The 24925-nt window shown below is 39.3% G+C and overlaps 1 protein-coding gene across 1 annotated transcript in view; it reads left to right on the top strand.

Moving 5' to 3' along the window:
• The window catches only part of KCNU1 (potassium calcium-activated channel subfamily U member 1), a 124750-nt gene that overhangs the window by 14977 nt on the left and 84848 nt on the right, over positions 1–24925 (top strand). Inside the window, exons 5-14 of the mRNA XM_054719936.1 lie at positions 597–708; positions 2322–2397; positions 3587–3662; positions 11203–11373; positions 12259–12350; positions 14189–14299; positions 18018–18123; positions 19262–19344; positions 20443–20512; positions 22893–23045. Of these exons, the coding sequence (XP_054575911.1) occupies positions 597–708; positions 2322–2397; positions 3587–3662; positions 11203–11373; positions 12259–12350; positions 14189–14299; positions 18018–18123; positions 19262–19344; positions 20443–20512; positions 22893–23045 (1050 nt within the window). The remainder of the gene's footprint in view (positions 1–596; positions 709–2321; positions 2398–3586; positions 3663–11202; positions 11374–12258; positions 12351–14188; positions 14300–18017; positions 18124–19261; positions 19345–20442; positions 20513–22892; positions 23046–24925) is intronic.

Here is a 24925-nt window from a genome sequence, read left to right as displayed (position 1 = left end):
AGATAAAATATACATTATATATACACTTGTAATGTATATTTCTATGACTGTCCTTCAGCACATACTCTGACCACACTGATCATCAAAATATTCTTTTTATAGCAAACTCTCCCTTCTGGAAATGCTTTTTTATTCTAATTAGGGAAGCTCATAAATATTGGTCTTGGCCAGCCATATTTGTAGATAACTGTAACTTTTCCATTTAAGACCACCTTAAATCATGTTTCCTCTTTGCTCACAAATAGAGAGGGTTTTAGCTCTATAATTATAAATCTCTGGGAACAGCAGAAAGGTCAGAGTATGAGACTTTAAGTTCCAGTAAATAAAATGGGTTCATGTTCATTTATTGAACACATACTAAAGGTACAATCCTTATGACTACATAAATGTATATATATGTACATAAGCATATATCATATTGCTATGTAAAAATATGTGTGTGTGTATATACATATGTGTGTGTATATATGTATATAATAGAATTAGATCAAAACTCCAGTTAATGAATGAAATGTAGCTGAATAAAGACACTCTATTGTTCACTTTAAAATTATTGAGGGTAACAGGATTTGGGGTCTTTTGTTTCCATTTCATAGTTTTTGGCAGCTGATGACAAGATCAGGTTCTGGTTGGAGATGAACTCAATTGTAGACATCTTTACCATCCCACCAACATTTATTTCTTATTATCTGAAGAGTAATTGGCTAGGTAAGTATAAAGTTGGAATGAGAAACACTCTCTTAACACTCATTCATAAGTATTCTTCATTTTCCTTTATAATGCCCAAATGCCATTTAAAAAAAATTCATCACTGTACTTGTACATCACTGTACTTGTATGGTTTTATAATATATTTTCAGAACCCTCTCTTTTTTTTAAACCTCAGTACCTAGAAATGTGATGTATCTGATGCACAGAAGGTGTCAGTATTTGTTACTGTTAATAGGCTGGTTCATCCACAACTTGAGAGGCAAGGTCCCAGCCTCCCATCCCCCTGTGGCCCCTTTGTGCTGGGATCCCACATGGACTAGGAGAGATGAAAAAACCTCTCTTGGTCTTTGAAAGCTATAGATCATCATATCTAGACATGTTATAACATATTAGAGATTTATATAGTTACTTTGTCTTTAAGGTGGACACTGCATGGGAGTTATATGGCTTTTTCTAATTTTATGTAATTTTATTTATTATCTATAAAATATTTCTTGCTATCATTATTATCAAACTACATAAAGTAAAGCATCATACAAACATGAGGAGCATATCATAGACATACTGTAGTCAGAAGTTTAAGTGGATTATAGATAAATTGTTTTTTATTCTAAGGAAGAATTAAGTAGAGTGAAATGTGAGTGGTGCTTTTATATGCTTTCTGTTAGCTCAGCAACCCTATATACTATTACAATTCCCATTTGACAGATGAAAAGCTAGAGAAGTTGAGGGCATTGCTTTAGATTATAACACCTATTAAGGGTCAGGGCTAGGATTTGAACTAGAACTCATATTCTTAAATCTACAATGTTATAATATATTAGAGGCCTGGTGCACAAAATTTGTGCATGGGTATGGTCCCTCAGCCTGGCCTGTGATCAGGGCCATCTTCCCCGGCTGCCCACAGCTGGCCCCAGGTTCCCCCACTCCCCAGTTCCCTGTTCACCATTGGGCAATTGAAGCCTGATGGCCGGGGGAAGGGACCAAGATGTCAGCTATTCCCACCTGCTCACTGGCCCCGCTCCTGCTGTGGGTTGCTTCTGTGTGTGGGGCGACCAGCCACCCCCGGCTCCCTCTTTGCCATCAGGTGATCAGAGCCTGCCAGCCAGGGGGAGGGACCAAGAGGTTGGCCATTCTGCCTGCTCCCCGGCCACGCCCCCCCACCTCCACCCACCCCAGTTCCCCATTTGCCATCGGGCAATTGGATCCTGCTGGCCAGGGAAAGGAACCAAGAGGGGTCAGTGCACCTCATAGTGACTGGTCGAGCAGCCATTCTGGTCGTTCACCATTAAAGTCAATTTGCATGTTACCCTTTTAGAGGCCTGGTGCACAGGTGGAGGCAGGCCAGCCTGCCCTGTTGGGGGCCCCAGATCTAGGTGGGGGTCCCTGCTGGGGGGCAGGGCTGGCTGGGGCGAGGGGCCCCAGTCGTTCTGGTCTCTGGTCATTCTGGCCTTTCTGCCATTTCGGTCACTGGGTTTTTATTATAGGATTATATTTGAGCATTTCAAGGAGTGGAAGAGTGTAACTACTCCCCACTGTGTTATAATTCAGCTCACTCTCTGGAGTAACCCTCTTCTTTTGGCAGCATTCTCCTTTCTATTGCTTTCTAGGTTTAAGGTTCCTAAGAGCATTGCGACTGCTAGAACTCCCTCAAATCTTGCAAATTCTAAGAGCCATCAGGACCAGGTAAATACCCTTCTTCAAATACTACTCACTTACTGTTTTGGATTAGGAAATGTAAATGCTAACTACACCTTCAATTCTACTAATTTCTCATCAGAATTTCAGGGCAAAAATCACAAAATCCCATAGCTGCCAATATAGTATTCTCTCACTTCTTCCCACAGTGTTAACATCACACACTAGCTGAAAAGTTTGCAATCATTTTGAAGATTTTGTTTCTCCTTTGTTTTGTAGAGCCACAATGTGTAAGTCCATTTAGGCTTTGATTCCCCTACCATCTCTACCCAAATAAAAACTCAGAACAATTCTAGGCTTTGGTTCTATACATTTGCAGTTATGAATCATGTCTTTCCTGGCTACGACCTAAGACCATCCCTCTGAGTATGAGAGCTGCCCAGTAGCAACAGTGAACTATTGCTTATAAACGTCTCAAAAAAATAATTTCAACTACCTTTGAGCAGCAATATAGTAGTACTTCTCAAGTTTTAGCAGTATGGTCTTATGTTACCCACTCAATATTTCCATGCATCTCTAAGTTCTCACCAGAAACATCAATATTACAGGCCAGGCAGATTTCACTTCTAAATGTTTATGCATGATGAAGAATTCAAGATGGTAAAAGCATGTCCTTGTGTGATAGGTGTCCCTACAGAGATTTCAACTAAATGCTATGGCTTCATTTAGGAGGCGGGAGCTTATCTGATCCTCTTCACACAAAGGTCGTGGGCTGAGGCTGGCAATATGGAACTACAGTTCTGTGACCTACTCAATATCATTGGGCAAGTCCACTCTGGATGCCTGAGACACTGACATTTATATAATTCCTTTAGACAATGTAGCAATTCATTAAATTTATTTTATGATGATACATATATAATGTTTTAAACGCAGTATAACATTAGGCCAGTGGATACCATAGCAAAATCTAAGGTTTTTCAGCAAGTGTATGTAACTGGGTGTGTGCATCTTCAATGCTAACCTGTATACAAATCAGACAGAGGACCTTATAACACAGCAGATCTGTAGACCAGGGGTGGGCCCTGGGATTCTGCATTAATGCACTCCCACGTGAGCGTATCCTTGCTTCAGGTCCATGAGCCCTACTTTGAGTAGCAAGATTTTAGAGGATGAGGCATTTGTGTTGTTCTGGGACCTGTCAGAACCCAACAGCTCTTTGTCTTTCTTCCTCTAGCAATGCATTGAAGTTTGCCAAACTGTTATCAATAGTGCTCAGTACCTGGTTCACAGCTGCAGGATTCATTCACCTGGTAAGCATCTCATCACACTCTCTATAATGGTGCTAGTCATCATAAATGTCTTTTCTCTAAAAAATAGAGGTAATCCTTCTAAGCTCCTGTCTCCATCACTGTAACTGGTGTGAAGTTTATCTTTCTACTTCCCTTTTCAGGGTTTTCTCCGCTCCCATATTTATGACAAATATGTATCTCCTATCCTCAAGGTATCAATGTTCCTTCTTCCAGCTTTCAAAACCTACACTCAGAAAAGGATCTAATAAAGCTTACCCTTCAAAGTTATAAGCAATAGGGAAAATTTATTTCTGCATCTTCATAAGGGTTCCAGACCTTTTAAAAAGAATAAAAAGTCAAATAAGTGAAGCCACTGATAGAATTTAAGTATAAAAGCTGGAGAATTGTGGGGAAGTGTTGCTGAGTTGCAAAGGGGAGTTTTGGGAATTTATTTGTTCTCTTGAAACGAATCTGTATACATAGCTGTCTCCTTTGCCTAATGCCGTGGTCGGGAAACTGCAGCTCGTGAGCCACATGCGGCTCTTTGGCCCCTTGAGTGTGGCTCTTCCACAAAATACCACGGCCTGGGAGAGTCTATTTTGAAGAAGTGGCGTTAGAAGAAGTTTAAGTTTAAAAAATTTGGCTCTCAAGAGAAATTTCAATCGTTGTACTGTTGATATTTGGCTCTGTTGACTAATGAGTTTGCCGACCACTGGCCTAATGGTAAGGCTAGTTTTTAGCCCACATTATTCAGCAATATAATAAATGGATTTCAGCAATAGGAAAGAAATTCCCAGAAAATGCAGAAATTGAAGTGGGATGTTAAAAGTCTACAAAGGCCTTTGAGAAAAGCAAAGCAAAACAGAAAATGTAGGAGTTTTCACGTGAGTCCTTCTCTCAAAATTAATTAAAGCAATAACAAGAAAAATGTTAAACTCCAAATGCAAATTGTGATATATGAACCTTCAAAACATCTGAAACCAGCCATTTCCCCTCTCAGCACTGAAGCAAACAGGCGAGAGATTCTCCTGAAAGAAGTATCACAGCAGTAAGGCAGGTCCCTGGAGCCAGAGGGTTGGTCCCAAGGGCATGGGCTTCCCATGGGAGAAGTGTCTCTGTAGAGACCTGTTGGCCATCACAGAATGGGAGGAAGAGGATGCTAAGGAGAAACCATGGCAACAGGACTTCTTGCCTTCAATAGTGGTTCCAATGAGAGGCTCTTGGGCTGAATGTGGCCTATAGTCACATTTTATTTGTCTTAACTATGTTTGTATTTTACTTTCATTGCTTGCTAACTTTTATGGAGAACTCACATAAAAACCCAGATTTCTGGATTTTTGGAAAAAAAAATACAAGGTTCTGGAACCCATTCTACCAAGGCCACCAACAGTCCTAGTTGAAGACTAGCTGTTTCCTATAAGTGGCATGTGCTCCTGAGTTGGACACAGTCTCTGTCAGGCTTATTTGAACTATTCAAGTTTTCTGCTTTACCTTTGTAAGCATGTGAATATGTGTCCTTGTTGGACATCTAGTCTCCCAGGCAAGGCGACCTCTAGCAAGTGTGCATGTAGAGCAAGAAGGAGAAGCAACCAGATGGCTTGTGACTTAAAGGGACCCACTATAAGTCACACCAACATCTGGGATGTTAAAAACCCAGAGCAAAGGAAATGGCAGATTTTGTTGAGAGGATATTTGAAACGACAAACCAAAATAAAAGCTATCATTATCCCAAATTCACCATCTTCCCATACTCACAGCTAAAAGTCGATGCCATTCAAAGGCGAATATTAACCAGAAAGTAATCAACATGATGCCTATCCTCTAATTCTTCTGGAAGTAGCAAGAGGGTATGCTGGAGAGCAGACATCAGTGTAACAACAGTTACATAATATAACAGTTACAAGAACAACAATTAAAAGACAATTTGTCCAAGCAAACAAAAGTTTTAAAAAATACCTTTATATTTGATAAAAAATACAAAGGGCTTTAAAAACTAAAAATGATAATTCAAACAAAATATATATGATTTTAAATTAAAAAATATTAAACAGTAACAGGAGTTAAAAATGGGCTGAAAGTATCCAAGAAAAAGGAAAAAGTATTGTAGAGCTGAAAAACCACATTAGGGAGAACCAAAATTTAATAAATGTGGCAAAAACTGATCAGAGACACTGGCCAGGATTGAGGTAAAAACAGTGACATGGAAAAGACTAAAGACATTCAAATGGATTTTTGAGGAGAAACATGCAAGATGAGCAATGTGGATTCAGTATACTATTAAATGAGTGTTTCTGAAGAAGAAAATGACACAAAAAAATGGCACCAGAAAAAATATTTAAAATGAAGTTTTGAATTTGTAGATTAAAGGATATACTGAATCCAGGAAAAATAACCCTAGATTATTTATCCCAACTATATTTTGCAGCAATTTACTGACTTTTGAAGATAAGGAGAGAATCCAAGCAGAACAAAGCAAAGTCTATAAAAGGGAGAGAAAAATCAAACTAGCCTCAGATTTCTTGGAAGCATCAATCAATATAGGAAGATGATAGAGCAGTGTCTGCAAAGTTTGTGTGAAAGGAAGTGCATCCTATCCTGTCATTTTATGCAAGTGGAGAAAATAGCATCTATGAGCCCCTTTTAAAAAATGTGTCTTAATGATAAAATCCAGCCAGAGGAGATGAATCAAAACTAAGAACTCAAGAATGAAGAAACCATGATAAAAATTAGTGGTGGCGATTATTAGATGACTTTAAAATAGAACTAAGGCATAATTAAGGGAATTGTGATTATGTCCAGAACACACACATACAATCCTATCTAATAATAGACAAATATGCAAATTGACCATACCTCCGACACACCCACAAGACACGCCCACAAGACACGCCCACCATCTGATCAGAGCGAGTATGCAAATTAACCCAAACCAAGATGGCTACAGCCACAGAGAGCAAGGTTTCCTAGGTAACAGAGGAAGCCAAGCTTTCTGCCAGCTGTTGCAGGCCTAAGCCTCCACTCCAGCTACAAAGTTTCAATTATAGAAGGTAAACAAATTCAAACAAATGGCGGCAGAATGGAGCTTGAGAGAGCAGCCAGGGTTGCCGCCGGCAACAGGGGAAGCAAAGCTTTCCGCACACCCTGGCCAGGCCCACCCGCTTAAGGCAACAAAGTTTCAATTATAACCCCAACACAAATGGCTGTGGGCCTCGGAGGGAGCCCCAGGCCTGGCTCTGCTCCAGGCTACAAAGTTTCAATTGTAGAAGGAAAATAAATTCCAGATACCAGGGCCTCTGCTTGCGTTGCCAGGGGGCATGGCCGGCCTGCAAACCACCACAGGCCCCTCACTCAGGCCGCCCCACACCCTAAGGGAACCCCACCCTGATCAGGGACACCCTTCAGGGCAAACTAGCTGGCTCCCACCCCTGTACCAGGCCTCTATCCTATCTAATAAAAGAGTAATATGCAGATTGATCATCACTGCAACACACAATATAGCTGCCCCCATGTGGTCAAAGATCCTGCCCCCATGTGGACACAAGATGGCCACCACAAGATGGCCAGCAGGAGAGGGCAGTTGGGAGGCACCCGGCCTGCAAGGGAGGGCAGTTGAGAGGGACCAAGCCTGCAAGGGAGGGCAGTTGGAGGTGACCAACCCTGCAGGAGAGGGCAGTTAGGGGTAACCAGGCTGGCAGAGGAGGGAAGTTGGGGGCAAACAGGCTGGCAGCAGAGTGGTTTAGGGGGTGATCAGGCTGGCAGGCAGAAGCGGTTAGGAGCAATCAGGAAGGCAGGCAGGCAAGCAGTTGGGAGCCAGCAGTCCTGAATTGTGAGAGGGATGTCCGACTGCCCGTTTAGGCCCGATCCCGATCGGGCCTAAACGGGCAGTCGGACATCCCTTGAGGGTTCCCAGATTGGAGAGGGTTCAGGCTGGGCTGAGGGACAACCCCCCTCTGTGCACGAATTTCGTGCACCAGGCCTCTAGTCCTATATAATAAAAGGCTAATATGCAAATTGTCCCCTTGGGAGTTCAACCGGGAGTTCGATCACTTGCTATGACGTGCACTGACCACCAGGGGATGGCACAAAACATGGTGGATGACCAGTAGTGGCAGTGGGGCACTGAGGGAGCGAGGGAAGGAGGAGGTGGGGAGGCTGGGAGGTGGAGAACCTGATCGGCCCTGATCGCTGGCCAGGACTAGGGACACTACCCATGTACAAATTTTATACACTGGGCTTCTAGTGTAAAAATAATGTAACTAATACAAATGATGTGGAGGTAGGAGATGGGAGAGTGTCCCTGTATCCTCCTCTTCCATAGCACATTAAAATTGAAACACAGAATTTAAAAACATAAAAATTCAGTTGCTTTGTAATAGGAATTAAAAATAGATCATTCAGTATCTTAACATTAGTCCCTAATTCTTTATCTTAACTTTAATTTACTTCTCACCTGGGCTTAGAGGTTTCTGCTAATATGGTTAAGAGGAAGAGCAGACCAAACAAGCCAACCATCGGAAGGCTGCCATGTCTTTGAGGGGTTCTGGGGGAGCAGGGAAGGGTTTGAAACACTAAAGTAATATTCCCAAAAAGAGTGAGTTAAACATTAAAGGGTTAAATTATTGTGAAGGCAATTTCCAGGTTAAAATAAATTTAGTTTGTATATGTTGTGCAAGGATGTGATTGAAACCATGTGCTAAGATGTTATTAAAAGAAACTGTAGGGTTTTACTTAAAGGGAATAGTCCCAAGAAACTCTTGTATTCCTGGATGAAATATACTGTATATATCTGGTTTTCTTATAGGATAATTAGAGGCCTGGTGCATGGATTTGTGCACTGGTGGAGTCCCTTGGCCTGGCCAGCACCCTCTCGCAATCCGGGACCGCTCAGGGGATGTTGGACTGCTGGTTTCAGCCCGATCCCTGAGGCCAGGCCGAGGGACCCCACCAGTGCATGAATCTGTGCACTGGGCCTTTAGTATGCATATAAGATCTTTGGTTAATCTCTTCCCACCCTCCCTCCCTCACCCCTTCCCTCTGAGATTCATCAGTCTGTTCCATGTTTCTATGCCTGTGCATTGAGCGTCTGCCCCTGGTGGTCAGTGCACATCATAACTATCAGTTGAGCTTAGGCTTTTATGTCCTTTCTAATAATAGACAAATATGCAAATTGACCATACTTCTGACACACCCACAAGCCACGCCCAAAGCCACGCCCACCATCCAATCAGAGTGAGTTAATTAACCCTAACCAAGATGGCTACAGCCACAGAGAGCAAGGTTTCCACCTGCCCTTGCCAGGCCTAAGCCTCCACTCAAAGTTTTAATTATAGAAGGTAAACAAATTGAAACAAATGGCGGCAGAATGGAGCTTGAGAGAGCAGGCCAGGGTTGCCGCTGGCAACAGGGGAAGCAAAGCTTTCCGCACACCCTGGCCAGGCTCACCCACTTAAGGCAACAAAGTTTCAATTATAACCCCAACACAAATGGCTGCCGGCCGGCCTCGGAGGGAGCCCCAGGCTTGGCTCCGCCCCAGGCTACAAAGTTTCAATTGTAGAAGGAAAATAAATTCCAGATACCGGGGCCTCTGCTTGGGTCGCCAGGGGACGTGGCCGGCCTGCAACCCTCACTCAGGCCGCCCCACACCTCAAGGGAAACCCCACCTGATCCGAGATGCCCTTCAGGGCAAACCAGCTGGCCCCCACCCCTGTACCAGGCCTCTATCCTATCTAATAAAAGAGTAATATGCAGATTGATCATCACTGCAACACACAATATAGCTGCCCCCATGTGGTCAAAGATCCTGCCCCCATGTGGACACAAGATGGCCACCACAAGATGGCCAGCAGGAGAGGGCAGTTGGGAGGCACCCGGCCTGCAAGGGAGGGCAGTTGAGAGGGACCAAGCCTGCAACAGAGGGCAGTTGGAGGTGATCAACCCTGCAGGAGAGGGCAGTTAGGGGTGACCAGGCTGGCAGAGGAGGGAAGTTGGGGGCAAATAGGCTGGCAGCAGAGTGGTTTAGGGGGTGATCAGGCTGGCAGGCAGAAGCGGTTAGGAGCAATCAGGAAGGCAGGCAGGCAAGCAGTTGGGAGCCAGCAGTCCTGGATTGTGAGAGGGATCCCATATTGGAGAGGGTACAGGCTGGGCTGAGGGACAACCCCCCTCCGTGCACGAATTTTGTGGGCCTCTAGTGTGTATATATATATATATATATATATATATATATACATATATATATATATATAGTCTCAGAAAATAGTGAAGACTCCAGAAGTCAATAGAAACAGATTCTACTACCAGCTATGAGAATTAAGTATAGACATACAATTTCTTTCTTACTTCAAAATGGGATATTATAGGTGTCCATACTCATAACCTACTCATCAAACTTAAAAAAGGGTCAGCATTGGGCATACATATCACTTTTACAAAGTGATCATATGCCTGAGAAAACTACATTATTTCTAATTTCCACTCCAGTACTTAAAAACAAAACAAAAAACCTACTTTCTCTAGGCATCTTTAGAATTTTATCATTTTTGTGTCAAATAGAAAAGGAATATGTCTAGGAAATATGTAAGCTATTTGGAAACATGTCTAAAAATGTAAAAAAGGGAAATTTTATATATTCTATATCATTGTTATATGTTATTTGTAATATATGTTATATATTTATAATAAGTTTATATATATTATATATACATAAAGTAGTGTCATTGCCTAAGTTGCTCTTTTTATTTAATATAAAAAAGTAACCTGAGCCCTGACTGGTTTGGCTCAGTAGATAGAGCGTCGGCCTGTGAACTGAAAGGTCCCAGGTTTGATTCCAGGTCAAGGGCATGTACCTTGGTTGCAGGCACATCCCCAGTAGAAGGTGTGCAAGAGGCAGCTGATCGACGTTTCTCTCTCATCGATGTTTCTAACTCTCTATCCTTCTCCCTTCCTCTCTGTAAAAAAGCAATAAAGTAAAATAAAAAAAAGTAACCTGATAAATTTAGTTCCCTTAAAACGTGGAGATTTAGGGTGGAAGTCAGAGGAAATATTTTTCAGAGTTTTTTTAGTCACTGAATAAATATTTTTGGGGAGTAGGGGAAACAACCTGGAAAACATATTTGTTTGCTTTTCCTTAGACATTTGCTTTTATGAAGTTAAGTTCACTGCAATGAAGTGCTTATTTGAGTGCTTCTTTCTTTAATGATAGATAAACCTGATCTGGTGAAAAATGAGGATGAATAGTAATTACTAAACCTGAGAGCCTTTGGTGTCCATGATGGCTCCAGGATGTGGTGATGTGCCCACATGAAAAGAGATATGGGCAATAAATTTCACTAGGGAGCATTCCCAATGTGAGCTCAAGCTACATGCCCTCTTAGATTTCAGCAATAATCACAGTGAAAAAACAAACAAACACCAAGATTTCACACAATCACTATCCCAATTTACCAACCCTTCACAGCCGCCTAGGAATCATTTAATATTTCATTTGTATTGAATTAAGTGATCTTGCTTATTTTTTATAAACTTTCCCTTGGATTCCATTTCCTGAGTTCTTTTCTCTTGACAGGTGGAAAATTCTGGTGATCCCTGGCTCAAGGGTAGAAATTCACAGAACTTAACGTATTTTGATTCCATTTACTTGGTCATGGCAACAACATCAACTGTTGGCTTCGGAGATGTGGTAGCCAAGACATCCCTAGGACGGACCTTCATCATGTTCTTCACTCTGGGGAGTTTGGTGAAGAATATTTTCAATATCTTTTGAATGTAGCTACAGAAATGAGATGCATTTGGTTAATGGTGAGAAAAAAGCAGTATAGTCTTGAGAGTAAATGTTATCAGGTGTCAAATGAATATGAAAAGATATATGGATCCCATGTTTTTCCAAACTGCATCTCCCAGAGCATGTAAAGTAATTGCTTGGTTGCCAGAGATGAGGATGGTCAGCAAAGGAGAGTAAATTTTCCTTATTAGCCTCTACATTGACTGGAACGAGCCTGTCTTCCTTCATCTTTGGCCCATCAGATTAAAGTCTTTCTTCCAAAGAGGAAGGGAATTTGAGATTTGATCTGAAGGAAGTCCTTTTCTTTCCAGCTCAAATGCGTAAGCTCTCCAAACCAGCGTTTTCCTTCAGATAAGTGAACATCTGTGCATGATTCAGCAGTGTGTATCAAGTTTCTAATTTCAATTCCTTAAAACCATATCACATTCTCTACTTCACCTTTCTGATATTCCATTGTCGACACTGCTACATCCCCTCATTTCATTTCCCCTTAACTTTTCTCTGTCCCATATACTTCCCCCCCCCCCCACCACAAGGTCCTAAATAATAACAAGTTGAAGGGCACTTTGTAGTGATGAGGGGACAGAATATGTAGGAAGGTAGCCTTTCTGCTTATCCTTCCTTCATTGTTTTCACCATTTTGAACTCAGGAAAGCATTTTATTCAATTTTAATCAAATGTAAAGGCTGAAGAAAGAAACATGATCTTTCTTTAAAAATATAGTTCACAGTGATGCCCTTAGTCAATTAGACAACATTTTGTGTACCTTCTTTCTCCTTTATAATCTCAGTATCCTTTAAAACGATGAGACCTAAGGTTTTTATTTGCTGATTATTTTAGATACTATTTGCAAACTATATCCCTGAGATCGTGGAACTCTTCATTACCAAGAGGACATACACCAGTTCCTATGAAGTGCTCAAAGGAAAGAAGTAAGTAGCTTTCAAGTATAATTTCTACAGTTTGAGATATTCTCCTAATCACAGACCTCTTTCTAAACACCTATTGCCTGACCTAGGTGAATATATTGGCGGGATCATTCATTCACTAAAGAGGGTTGTGCTAAAATAAATACCAAGAAGATTGTATTTGCTACTTGATACAAACTAAGATAGAGATGCCTATAAGGGCTTTAAGTCAACTTAAAATGGCAGATAATGTTGTCATTCACTGTCAAATATTGATTGTGACAATATTTGGACCTTCCTTATCACTATCTATTCTCTTATATCCATTACTAATTTTCTTATTCATTTTAAGCATGTGGTTAACTCAGGCAAATTTTACATAATAGATCAAATTAAAGCCACAGTTTGAATTTGAAATAATTCAGTTGTCTTAGCCAAAACTCCCCTAAACCATATGGGGCTCATTCCTGGGCAGAGGTTTGCTGGAATGAGGAGCAATTTCAGCTTTTTCACCAGTACTTCATAGATCTCCTTTGTTCATGCCACAGTCATTTGTTCCCAGGAGGAAAACAGACTTGTTTTTACCTTTTCTCTCTGTGGATATATGTTACCTCAGTTTCCATTATGCTTTTTCACATGTTAGAAAAAAAAGAAAGAAGCAGAAATCGTGAATTCAAAGTGATACTTTTTTATCTAGTCTCTGTCCACTGTAGAGGAAAGAGGCACAATGTAGGTAAATTCTCTTGGCATGGTCTCTTAATATAGTGGATGAAGACCAAGACGGACCTAGAACTAAGAAAATAGTACAATGAATGAAAATAATGAAATAAACTAGTTAAGCCAAAGTTTGACCCAGTTTATCTCAGGAAAGTGATATGTGACCCACGCTAAATCAGCCAGTAAGGTCTAGAAAATATAAGGTAAACTTTCACTAAAATTATGCTTTTCATTTTCTTAATTGATTAGAAGCGGGAGAAATATATATATATTTATGTTAAGCCTAAGGAAATTGACAGCTAATTTCCACCATAAAAGTTACATGCTTCTATTTTTGCACCTCTCATAGGTGTCTCTCCATTGCAGTCACTTTTTGTGACTACTAGATAATTTTACATGCAGAAGATAAACATAAATAACCTAGATTCTAGTGCTGTCTCAGCTATAGCATTTAACTATGGAAAACTCATGTAAACACTCTGAGCTTCAATTATTCCTCAGTGAAGAAATGACTTGATCAGCCAATCAGGACTCAAGTGCAAAGTTAAATCAAATTACACATTTCAAGCCTGTTATAAGTTACAAATAACCATAAAAACCTAGCAGTTATGATAGTTATTGTATTCCTAAAAAGCTACATGTAATTCAAATGTGTGGAGTTATATCCTGTATGAGATGAACTGGAGATGACAGAAATCTGACACTGCTTTTGTATAATGGAGATTCAGTCCTGGGTGTTTCCATTTTCAAAATCTGGGTGATTCAAATGCCAAATGTATTAAAAACTAAGGTTAAGCCCTAGCCGGTTTGACTCAGTGGTTGGTACGTCGGCCTGTTGTCTGAAAGGTCTTAGGTTCGATTCTGAGCAAGGGCATGTAGCTTGGTTGCAGGCTCAATCCCCGGCCTGGTGAGGACTGGAGTGGAAGGCAATCAATCAATGTGTCTCTCTCACATTGATGTTTCTCTCTATGTCTCTCCCCCTCCCTTCCACTCTCTTTAAAAGTCATTGGAAAAAATATCCTGGGGTGAGGATTAACAAAAATAAGACAAAACCCTAAGTTTAAGCTCATTTTCTACCTCTAAATCTAGACAGGAAGATATTTCTGTTCCTCAGATGATCCAACTAATATGTTCTTGCTACCCAGGTTCATTGTGGTTTGTGGAAACATCACTGTGGACAGTGTGACTGCTTTCTTGAGGAATTTTCTCCGTCATAAGTCAGGGGAGATCCACACTGAGATTGTTTTCCTGGGAGAGTAAGTATATCTGATTGGCTCATAGACTTGAAATTAATACTTGAAATATATGTGGATATTTTTAGTGGGAGAAAATGACCCTTATAATATTCATCGAAAAATTAGGAAATAATAAGAAGCAAAAAAGAAAAGGAAAAGCAATCCCATGATCAGAGGTAACTTCTGAAAAAAATTGAGAATATATCTTGCCAGACGTTTTTCTGTATATGTACTATTAAGTGATTCCAGATCATTAAGGTTATTCTATACTGATTACTCGTATATATGACCATAATTTTGTGCACATGTCTAGCATACTTCATAATTATAATTCTAACTGTTAATTATCAGCATTGGAAATCTAAAGTTCAAATAGATGATGTTTTTGTTCTATGCAGTTTACGTTTTCACAAGCATAATCCAAGTCAAATATTTGTAAAGCACTGGGACATACATATTTAATATAAAAAGAGTTTAAAGTAGGCAAAATGATTTCTAATTATTTTATTTTACAATTTTGGTTCCCAGTGAAATGGAACATTTTTTGTGCATTTTGAAATTCCTCTTTATTTTTTTTAACTCTATTTTCTATAAGGCTATTCATCTGTTATTTTTCTGGCTTTTGAGCACTCAGTGTATTGTAATATTAACTGTTTTGTGTCATATATTGTAAATATATTTTCCTTCTTTGCCCTTCAATTTCTTGTGCTTTCATTTTAATATAGTATTTCATTTATATGTACTTCAACCCATCCACGTCTTTTCTTTTTTTGTTTTGTTTATTTCTTGCTTTTCTTACATTCTTAGGCCTCTCTGTTTTAGGATATAGTAAATATTTCTATAGGAGTTCTATGTTTTCATATGGAAATATCTTATATTTTAGCTCTCTGGAATTGATTTGGTGTAATGTGAAAGGAGTTAGCTTCTTCTTTCCCCAAATGGTTAATCACTCAATAAGTAAGTCAGAGAGATTTGAAGTGACATTTTTATCTCATAAAGGAATGTATATAAGATTTACACCAACTTTTACATATTTTGTAGTTAAAGCAAAAAACTAAGTATTGTCTTTGATACTCCTTTCTCCCTCAAATCCTATGTATACTTTCATCAGTATCATCCCTTTCATCTCCTAAGTAAATTCTATTCTATTTCTATCATTTCATTTTCACTATTAACAATCCTGTTCAAAGTTAATATCTTATCTCTCCTGTATCTCTATAAAGGCCACTTTATTGATCGATGCTTTTTTGCTAAGAATTTCTTATATCTTTATATGACCAGTTTATTTTCATCCTTCAGCACTCAGAGAGACTTTCTCTATTCAACAAATCTAAATTAGTGTGTTCTAATCCTTCTGTTTCTTTACTCTGTTTTATTTTCGTTAAAGCACTTATCACCATCTGTAATTGTGGTAGATTTCCCTTTAATATTAATATTTCCTTTCCTTACTGTTCTTTCATTCTGATCCTCTCAATAAAAGATGGAGTCTCTTTCTCATCCCTTTGAATCTGAACTGGCCAGTGACTTGATTTGATAAATTGAATGCAGCAGAGGTGAAACTTTGTTAGTTTCAGGCCTATAGCCTTTAAGAGGACTGGGCAGTTTCAACTTTCACTCTAAGAGAGTCTTAAGCCCTAAGCCATCATATGAAAAGTCAGAATAGCTTGCTTGGGGAGGAGGCCCATGAAGCTCTCACCTGCTCCAGGCTGGTAAATGAGGCAGCAATCATGTGTGTGAAGTCATTTTGGTCAATTGAGCTCCCAAACTCTGATGAATGTACCCACATGAATGGCCACAGTCAATACTACGTGGAATTACATTGCTAAGACCAGCCAACCACAAAATCATGAGAAATAATATATTATTGCTGTTTTAGATCAAGAAGTTCTAGAAGGGTTTGTTTTACAGAAATAAAACATGGTAGTGAAAGTGGGGTGCTGTCATAACAAAAGCCAAAATATAGTCTTTTCCTTGGAACTAGTGGTAGTAAGAGGCTGGAAAGGTTGCATGGAGACTCTCCCTAGAGGCCAGAAGAACAATGAGGAAATTTCTATTAGGTACTGGAAGAAGAACAGAATTTTGGTAACCATGTCACTAAAAGTAACATGGAAGATAGAAGATGTACCTAGTGCAGTCGTGAAGCTGGCTAAGAAAATTTCCCAAAAGAATGTTGAGTGTCATTTGCCACTGTATAGTCATGTATGATAAGGCACAAAAATTGAGTTGAAGAAGAAACACCTTAATTTTCAAGCAGAACCGAAGGGCAATATAGGAGTCCCATAATAGTCTCTCCAGCTTGCCAAAAAAAAATGTTAAAGAGGAAAATGACCTCAGGAGAAAAAAAAATCAAATCCAAGATGCCACTTATGAAATATGACCTCAGAGTCAAATGTAAAGATCCAGTCAAGGATGCAGCTAAGGACCCTTTGTTAAGACCTCAGAAAGATTTAAGGTGGTGACTCACTGATGATCCTCTCAAGTCAGGCAAAGGGCTTCTAAGAATGTGAGGACGTTGTTCCCAGAATCCTGACTTTCTCAAAGTAGAGAGGAATCATGAACATGGCTTTGTGGGTATGCCATGAAAAAAAAAAAAAAATGCCTCTTGACCTTCAATGCAGCACAGGCAGAAATCAAGCTGAAAAAGCTACCTACTCAAGTACAAACATGGGGCATTTATTAGGGAAAAGAAAGGATGACTCAGAGGGTCAGAGGAGAGAGAAAAGAATCAAGAAGAACAATGGATTAACTTATAAGGACAAAACTAGGCTAAAAAAAAAAAAAACAACCCTCTACCGCTGGAGTAGGGGGTCCTCATGGTATGTGCTCTGATGGATTTCAGAATTTCTATGTACTAATTTCTGGTTATATGTGCCCTTCATTACCACCCTCACCTCTTTTTTTTTTTTGGGGGGGGGAAATATATATATTTTTATTGATTTCAGAGAGAAAGGGAGAGGGAGAGATAGAAACATCAATGATGAGAAAGAATCATTGATCAGCTGCCTCCTGTACGCCCCCTACTGGGGATTGAGCCCCCAACTCCAGCATGTGCCCTTGCCTGGAATCAAATCCGGGACCCTTCAGTCTGTGGGCCTACACTATCCACTGAGCCAAACCATCTAGGTCGGCAAACTCATTAGTCAACAGAGCCGCAAACTGCGGCTTGCGAGCCACATGTGGCTCACGAGCCACAGTTTGCCGACCACTGATCTAGGGCACCACCTTCACCTCTTTTGATTGGGAATGTTAATTGCATTTTTTCTATTCCTTATCATGGCATGTTGGGTGTGGAGATTGGTATAATAACACTTGATTTAGTTCACAGGTCTTCAGCTAAGGATGAGCTATACCTGAGGAGCCCCATCCACATCTACACCTGACTTAAGATAACAAGATGCAGGACTTTGACCTGATTGCTATAAAGAGATGACACTTTTGAGGGAGAACATGAGATTATTTTGTACAGGAGAGGGTTGTGGATTCTTGTGGCCAAAGGGAAGAAGGTGGTAAATTGTTTTTAAAAGATGGCTACCAGCAATTTCTCCCAAATGTTTACACATAGACTACTCCTTTAGCAACTTAGAACTGAGCTTCACACTCTTCCATGGATTAAAAATGAGTGGAATATAGATGTGTTCCAAGAGGAGATCAAGGGTTCTATTAAATGCAAATAAATATAACAGTATCTAAGCAAAGTCAATCATCCTTTTTCTTCTTTGGTCCTACATTCTTTGTCCAGGGTTCCTCCTTCTTTGGAATTGCAAACAATATTTAAGTGCTACATGGCCTACGCAACTTTTGTTTCTGGATCGGCGTTGAAGTGGGAGGATCTGAGGCGAGTTGGGGTAAGACCTATTTTTTCTTTGTTCTTTGTAGTTAACCTCAGCTACAACAGTTAAGATGACAGGATCTAGTCTTTTTCAAATGCATTACTCCAGACCCTTAAATTTGGGAAAATACAACTTTCTCAATTTTAAAAACTGATCATGAAGGAGATGTAGTAATTGTCCTGCAGTTTCTCCTTGACAAATATCAAACAGACTTCACTGTTTATATAAACTTATAAATTATTTCACTAAGTTCTCTACCTAGAGCAGTTTTATTTTCACAGTCTAAGAGATCTGAAAAAAAATTATGGATAGCCAAAGTGTGTTTGATCTTACCATTCAAATGCAATTCTTACCAGAGGACAGATTTACCAATTTCTGAGCACACTGATGTGACTTCTGATAGGAGAGACATGAAAGAAAATAGCAGAGATCCCATTAAGGTTGGAACTAAAACTAATGATTAAAGGCCAACCCTCTAGACAGCTTTCATTTAAGATCAAAGCCAGCTTTCTCTCATTTTATAGGTTTCACAGAATCATATAAACCAAAAGACTTCAGTTTTTTAAAGCAGAGATCTATAATGTTCATGTAAAGAATTAAAGCAGAAAATTATAGACTCAGAATAATCTTCATCTTTCCTGCACCTTGGTTTTATAAGAGCCACATCAATAACTTTCTAGAATCTTAAGATTTAGCATCCACAATTATTGAATGACGGCTTACTTTGAGTTACGCAGACTTCCAGTTCTTCCATTCTTTGCTGTCCTGAAAGGCAAACAAGTGTACAGGAAATGGCTTTAAAAGATCGTATTACTTATCATCAGGCATAAATTGATGGTTGGGATGATAGGAAAAAGTAACTATGCACTTTACCCATTTTAAAGCAATCTAACATCTATGTTGGAGACCTTGTGCCCTAGTCAACTCATCCATTGTAACCCTCACAGCCCTTGCAGCATTTGCAGGACTATGATCCTGATGTAATTGCATCCATATCAGAACTCCTTCCCAACTGTGTTCTCTTTCTTACTCGAAGTTTAATGAAAACACACACACAAAAACAACAAACAAATGTAAGAAAACTCAAAAGAGGCACACTACAACATCCCCCATGTAATTAACAAGATGGTTGCTGTCCAATCTTGAAGAACAGGTGGAATCTTCGGAAGCATGCCTGATTATAGCCAACCCTTTGTGCAGTGATTCACATGATGAAGACACTTCAAACATCATGAGGTATGAAGCTGGCACTGTGGTATTTTGTGATCCAATGCTGATACATTTCTGCCTCTTTAAAAATAAAGCCTGGTGCATAGAACTAAACAGAAGATGTCACAGCATCTTTTTTTTTTTTTTTTTTGCCCCCAGAAATAGTGCAGATGTATGAAAAAGTAATTGGAAATAGAGTATTCTGAATGTCTCTGGGCTTGTCCACATACTTTGCTGAATTTTCATATGGATAATAGCTATCTAAACTTAAAAAGCAAGCATAGAGATAAGTGATAACTGTTCAGATAGCATCATTATAACTAACATCTTCTCCCCCTCAAAAATAGAGATGTTCTTGGTGATATGTGAACCTTATTAATAGACTTTACTTATAGTCCCCCCCCCAGTAGTTCTGGTGAAAAGTTGTGCATGGTTTAGTATGATGTGCTTGTGACTATCGGAAATTATTTTTAAGGTGTCTAGAACTAGTGTTACCATCTTTAATTGTGAACTATCTATGAGCAGGAACTTGACTTGTTTAACAGAATCTAATTATCCTTATGATAGCAATGGCTTTGTTCCTAACCCAGGTGATCTTCTGGCCCCCCAAGGCAAAATAAATAGAAATAGCTGAAGGTGATGCTACAAAGAGTAAGAATCAGCTGAGAATTTTCACCATGTATAATATAGTAAATATGACACAGACTTTAATTTCTTAATTTGTAAACTAAGAACGTTGGAAAAGAGAGTCTATGAGCTATCTCAAGCTACAGACAGTAATTCAATCTCTATTTTTTCTTGTAATTAATGTGTTTGAGTTTAAAGACTAAAATATATACAAAATGATTTATTTCCTTTTCAAAAATTGGTCCCAGAAGACCACAATCTCCGAATACCAAGAGCTGACTTTTCATAGATTTATTTTACTAAGACACTAAAACAACTGCCACCTTCAGTGGGTATTCTATTAAACAGAACATTTTTTTGAGAATATTATAACAATGAAACTTATAATATGCCATTTTATTATGCTTTCCCAGATATCAATTTAATACTGAATTGAATTATATTACAAAACCATTGTATGTGGCCCATCACTGATGAACTTATTTGCTGTTTATGTAGGGTACTCTCTATCAAGAACTATAACCCTAATATAAGAATCATCATACAGATACTTCAATCCCATAACAAGGTATTGTTTCTTCCTAGTCTATCTAGTCTGTAGAGCTAGATGAATTTAGTTCATCTATGTAATTGATGAATTTAATACTTCCAAATGGGTTTGCACTTGAAAAGTTTTTGCTAATTGTGGGTGACATTCACAGTCTCATTAAGACTGTTAATCACTTATGAGTGTAAATTAAGAAAGAGGTATATTTGCATACTTTAAAAGCTGCTGCCTGATGGTCTAACTTCCAATCAGCTTGAATCTAAGTGATAAATGAGATCATTTGCTTTGGGAAACTGACAGGGACACTATCAACTACCGGGAGCCACTAAAACTAAAGTAGGCTGATTAGACAATTACAAAAGTTTGAGAGACAACCAAGAGCTAGATCAGGGTTGATTAATAAGGTTCATCTTCTACACAAGGCCATTCCTTTAAGAGAAGCCAACCAACCAGGAGAGGTTGATGTTTTTTCTAATGCAGAAAAACCAACACAGAGAGTAAAGGAAAATGAACAAACAGAAATGTGTTCTCAACAACAATAACAAAAATATAAAATCTCAGAAAAAATTTTTAATGAGAGATAAGTGACTTACTTGACAGAGAGTTCAAAATAACTGTCATAAAAATGTCACTGAACTTGGGAGAAGAATAGATTTAAAAAGTGAATATTTCAGCAAACAGGTAGAAAGTCTGAGAAAGTACCAAATAGAAGTCACAGAGCTGAAGAATATAGTGACTAAACTGAAAAATGCATTATAGGGGCTTAGCCAGACTAGATAAATCAGAAGAAAGAATCAGTAAACTGGAAGACAGAGTAGTGGAACTCACCTAACCAGAGCAGCAAAAAAGAATGTAAATGAGTGAAGACAGTTTAAGTAGCTGATGGGACATCTTGTGGACCAAAATTTGCATTATGAATCTCACAAGGAGAAGAGATATTTGAAGAAATAATGGCTGAAAACATCCCTAACATGGGGAAGGAAACAGACATCCAGATTCAGGAAGCTGAAAATTCAAAATAAGAGAAACCCAAAGAAATCCACACCAAGACACATTAAAGAGTAAAAAGTTAAGGACAACCAACAGTTGTTTACTTGAGACTTTTCTTGTTTCTTGAGGAAAATATTTATTGCTATGATCTTACTTATATACCAAGTCTAAAAGTAAATAAATAAATAAACAAACCCTTAACTCATAGATACAGAGAACAAATTGGTGGTTGCCAGAAGCAGAGGATGGGACTGGACAAAATGGGTGAAAGGGGTAAAAATGCAAACTTTCAATTACAAAAATCATAGAGGTGTAATTATATAGCATAGTAGCTATCCTCTATAATAAAGAGGTTATATGCAAATTGACCATCACACGCTTGCACAATATGGCCACCACAAGGTGGCTGGCAGGGGAGGGCAGTTGTGGGCAATCAGGCCTGCAGGGAAGAGCAGTTGGGGATGACTAGGCCTGCAGGGAAGAGCAGTTGGGGATGACTAGGCCTGCAGGGAAGAGCAGTTGGGGATGACTAGGCCTGCAGGGAAGAGCAGTTGGGGGTGACTAGGCCTGCAGGGGAGGGCAGTTGGGGAGCAATTGGGCCAGCAGGAGAGGGAAGTTGGGGGCAATCGAGCCAGCAAAGAAGCAGTTAGGCATTGATCAGTCTGGCAGGGGAGTGGTTAGGGGGTCATCAGGCTGGCAGGCAGAAAGGCAGAAGCAGTTAGGGACAATGAGGCAGGCAGGCAGGCAGGCAAGTGTTTGGGAACCAGCAGACCTGGATTCTGAGAGAGATGTCTGACTGTCAATTTAGGGCCTAAACTGGCAGTTGGACATCCCCTGAGGGGTCCCAGATTGGAGAGGGTGCAGGCTGGCCTGAGGGACAAACCCCCCAGTGCACGAATTTCATGCACTGGGCCTCTAGTAGTTAATAATACCTTATTATATATTTGAAAGTTACAGAGAAAAGAAATCTCTAAAGTTATCATCACAAGAAAAAAATAAGCACTATGGTGATGAATATTAACTAGACTTATTGTTGTGATCATTCTGCAATGTATATAAATATTGAATCATTATGTTGTATACCTAAAACTAATATAATGTTATATGTCAATTATACCCTAAAAGCAAAACTCTCCAAAAAAAACAAATAAGCAAAAGAGATTGTTAATTCATTGTAGAATCATAGGTCTAGCTAAGCCCTTTCACCTGATTTTGTAACTATAGCTAGTTTCCTTTTAAAAAGTGGAATAGTTGACCACTAACCACTTCTAAATGTTGAATTTGTTCTTATCACTTGTGCTGACCTGGGCAAAATAAATGCTTTAAAGTAAAATAGAGACATTCATCTAGAAACAACTTTTTAAGGTTATATTTATTTTTAATGTTTGACCTACTTTCTATCATGAAACAGGATTTTCTGCCAAAGATTCCCAGCTGGAACTGGACTAATGGAGACAACATCATCTGTTTTGCTGAATTAAAACTTGGATTTATGGCTCAAGGCTGTTTGGTGCCAGGCTTGTGCACCTTTCTAACATCTTTATTTCTTGAGCAAAACAGTAAGGTAACATTGTAAACTGATGTTGAATCTTGACTCTATCCCTGTGTTCTTACATATTAGGATCAGAAATAAATGTAAAAAATTGAGGAAAGCAAGAAGGCCCCAAGAAATGAGATTGGACTTCTCTTTGAGCTGGGAAGTAATTGAGAGATCTAGACTGAGTTCCTAGGTACTGCATTGACCTTGAAAGAGTAATTTACTTTATTCTTGCCAAAGAATATTTGTCTGCAAAATAGAGACCATAACTCTGCTTCCTACCTGCTCCATGATATTATGAATGTAAATATATTCATAAATGTAGAAGCACTTTGAGTTATTGAAAGAAATATAATTAAAGGTTATGTTATTAATGGGGAAATCATATATCTATATATATAAAGAGGTAACATGCAAATTAGGCTGGGATGCTGTAACTGGAGGACAGGACAGGAGGAGGTTGTTCGCGCAGGTGAGGTCCGGAGTGGAGATGGAGACAGAGACAGGGGGGTCTGCCCGAGCCAGCGTGGCGGCTCAGGCAGCCTGGAGTGGACACAGGCAGGGGGGTAGGGGGGGCCTGGGGCGGAAGTCAGGCACAGGTCCTGGCTGCCTGTGGCACCCATCAGGCCTGACTCCTGTGGTGGCCCGCAGGGTGCCTCCTTGCATGGCGGGAGGCGGGGTGCCTCCTCGCGTGATTTCAATCATGTGCTGGGCCTCTAGCTTAAATATAAATTAAATACAAAATGATCAACATGATAATTATATTCCTCAAGTGGCAATAATAATACAGATAATAATTAAAATTTAATATTCAGGTTACTTTGGGCCATTCTATACAGTAATAATAATAATGACCACAGATTGATTGCCTACCTTGTGTTATGCATTTTAAATACATTATGTTTTCCCTCACGTAGTATCCTAGTTATGGGTCTGTGATGCTAACTAACTTGGTCATATAGTAAGTGAGTAACAGAACTAGAACTGTCTGATCTGTGGTCTTACCACTATGCCCTAAGATTGGTTTTATTCAGAATCTTCCACATCGGATCCTAGGAAACCTTTGTCTAAGAATAAGCAGCTAAAAGAAGCTATTGGAATGAATTAATATAGCATAAAGTATGGCCTTCCAAATGCCATTCCCATGAAATGCTTTGGGAAAGGTTCTAATCCTCAGCTGGGCCTGGTATCCTATTGTCCACTTTTCTCTCCATTTAATTACTAGTCCACACTTTCATTTTTTTTTTACATGTAATTTCCCTCCTGGTCTCTCTTCACATTTTACTTCCTTTGTTCAATAAGTTCAAACAATTTGTTTATCTTCTCCAGTTCCTTTTCTGGTGCTATTAAGGAAAAAGCAAAAGAAGTGAAAGATGCTTTGGCCAGTACAATGCTAACTGGAAAACAAAAAATTCTTCTGTAGTTTCTTCTGTGAATGTGAGGAGACATCGCATACAGATATATAGAAATGGCCATCAGGCAGCAGGAAATGAGCATGATGCTACCACAGTGACCATGCTTTAACCTTCAATTAGCGGTCACTGTATATGACCTAGGAAATGGCTTGTCAGGAAATCCTCTCTGTGTTGAATGCTTAGAGAGTGGAAGGTAACTGCAACGTCTATTGTGATGGTTGTTATTTTAATCTCTATGACTGAAGAAAATAAAAAGGAATGTGTTCTCTATCTGAAGACCTCATCTCTTTCATGGAAATATAGAAGGTAGAAATGTAAGCCCAGCCCTATTATGCTTTTCCTTTTCTTTTTTTATCTGAAGTTATAACTTCCTCACTGAGGATCGTTATATGTCAATATTCGTCATAAGATGGTTTTTGGAATACTGGAATTTAAAGATATTTATGGTCATAATCATTTTTTTTGGAAGTAAAATCATAAAACTCACTTTCA

The sequence above is a fragment of the Eptesicus fuscus genome, chromosome 8 (genome assembly GCF_027574615.1).
Source record: "Eptesicus fuscus isolate TK198812 chromosome 8, DD_ASM_mEF_20220401, whole genome shotgun sequence".
In the NCBI taxonomy this organism is placed as follows: domain Eukaryota; kingdom Metazoa; phylum Chordata; class Mammalia; order Chiroptera; family Vespertilionidae; genus Eptesicus; species Eptesicus fuscus.
This window is presented reverse-complemented; position numbering and strand designations above follow the sequence as displayed.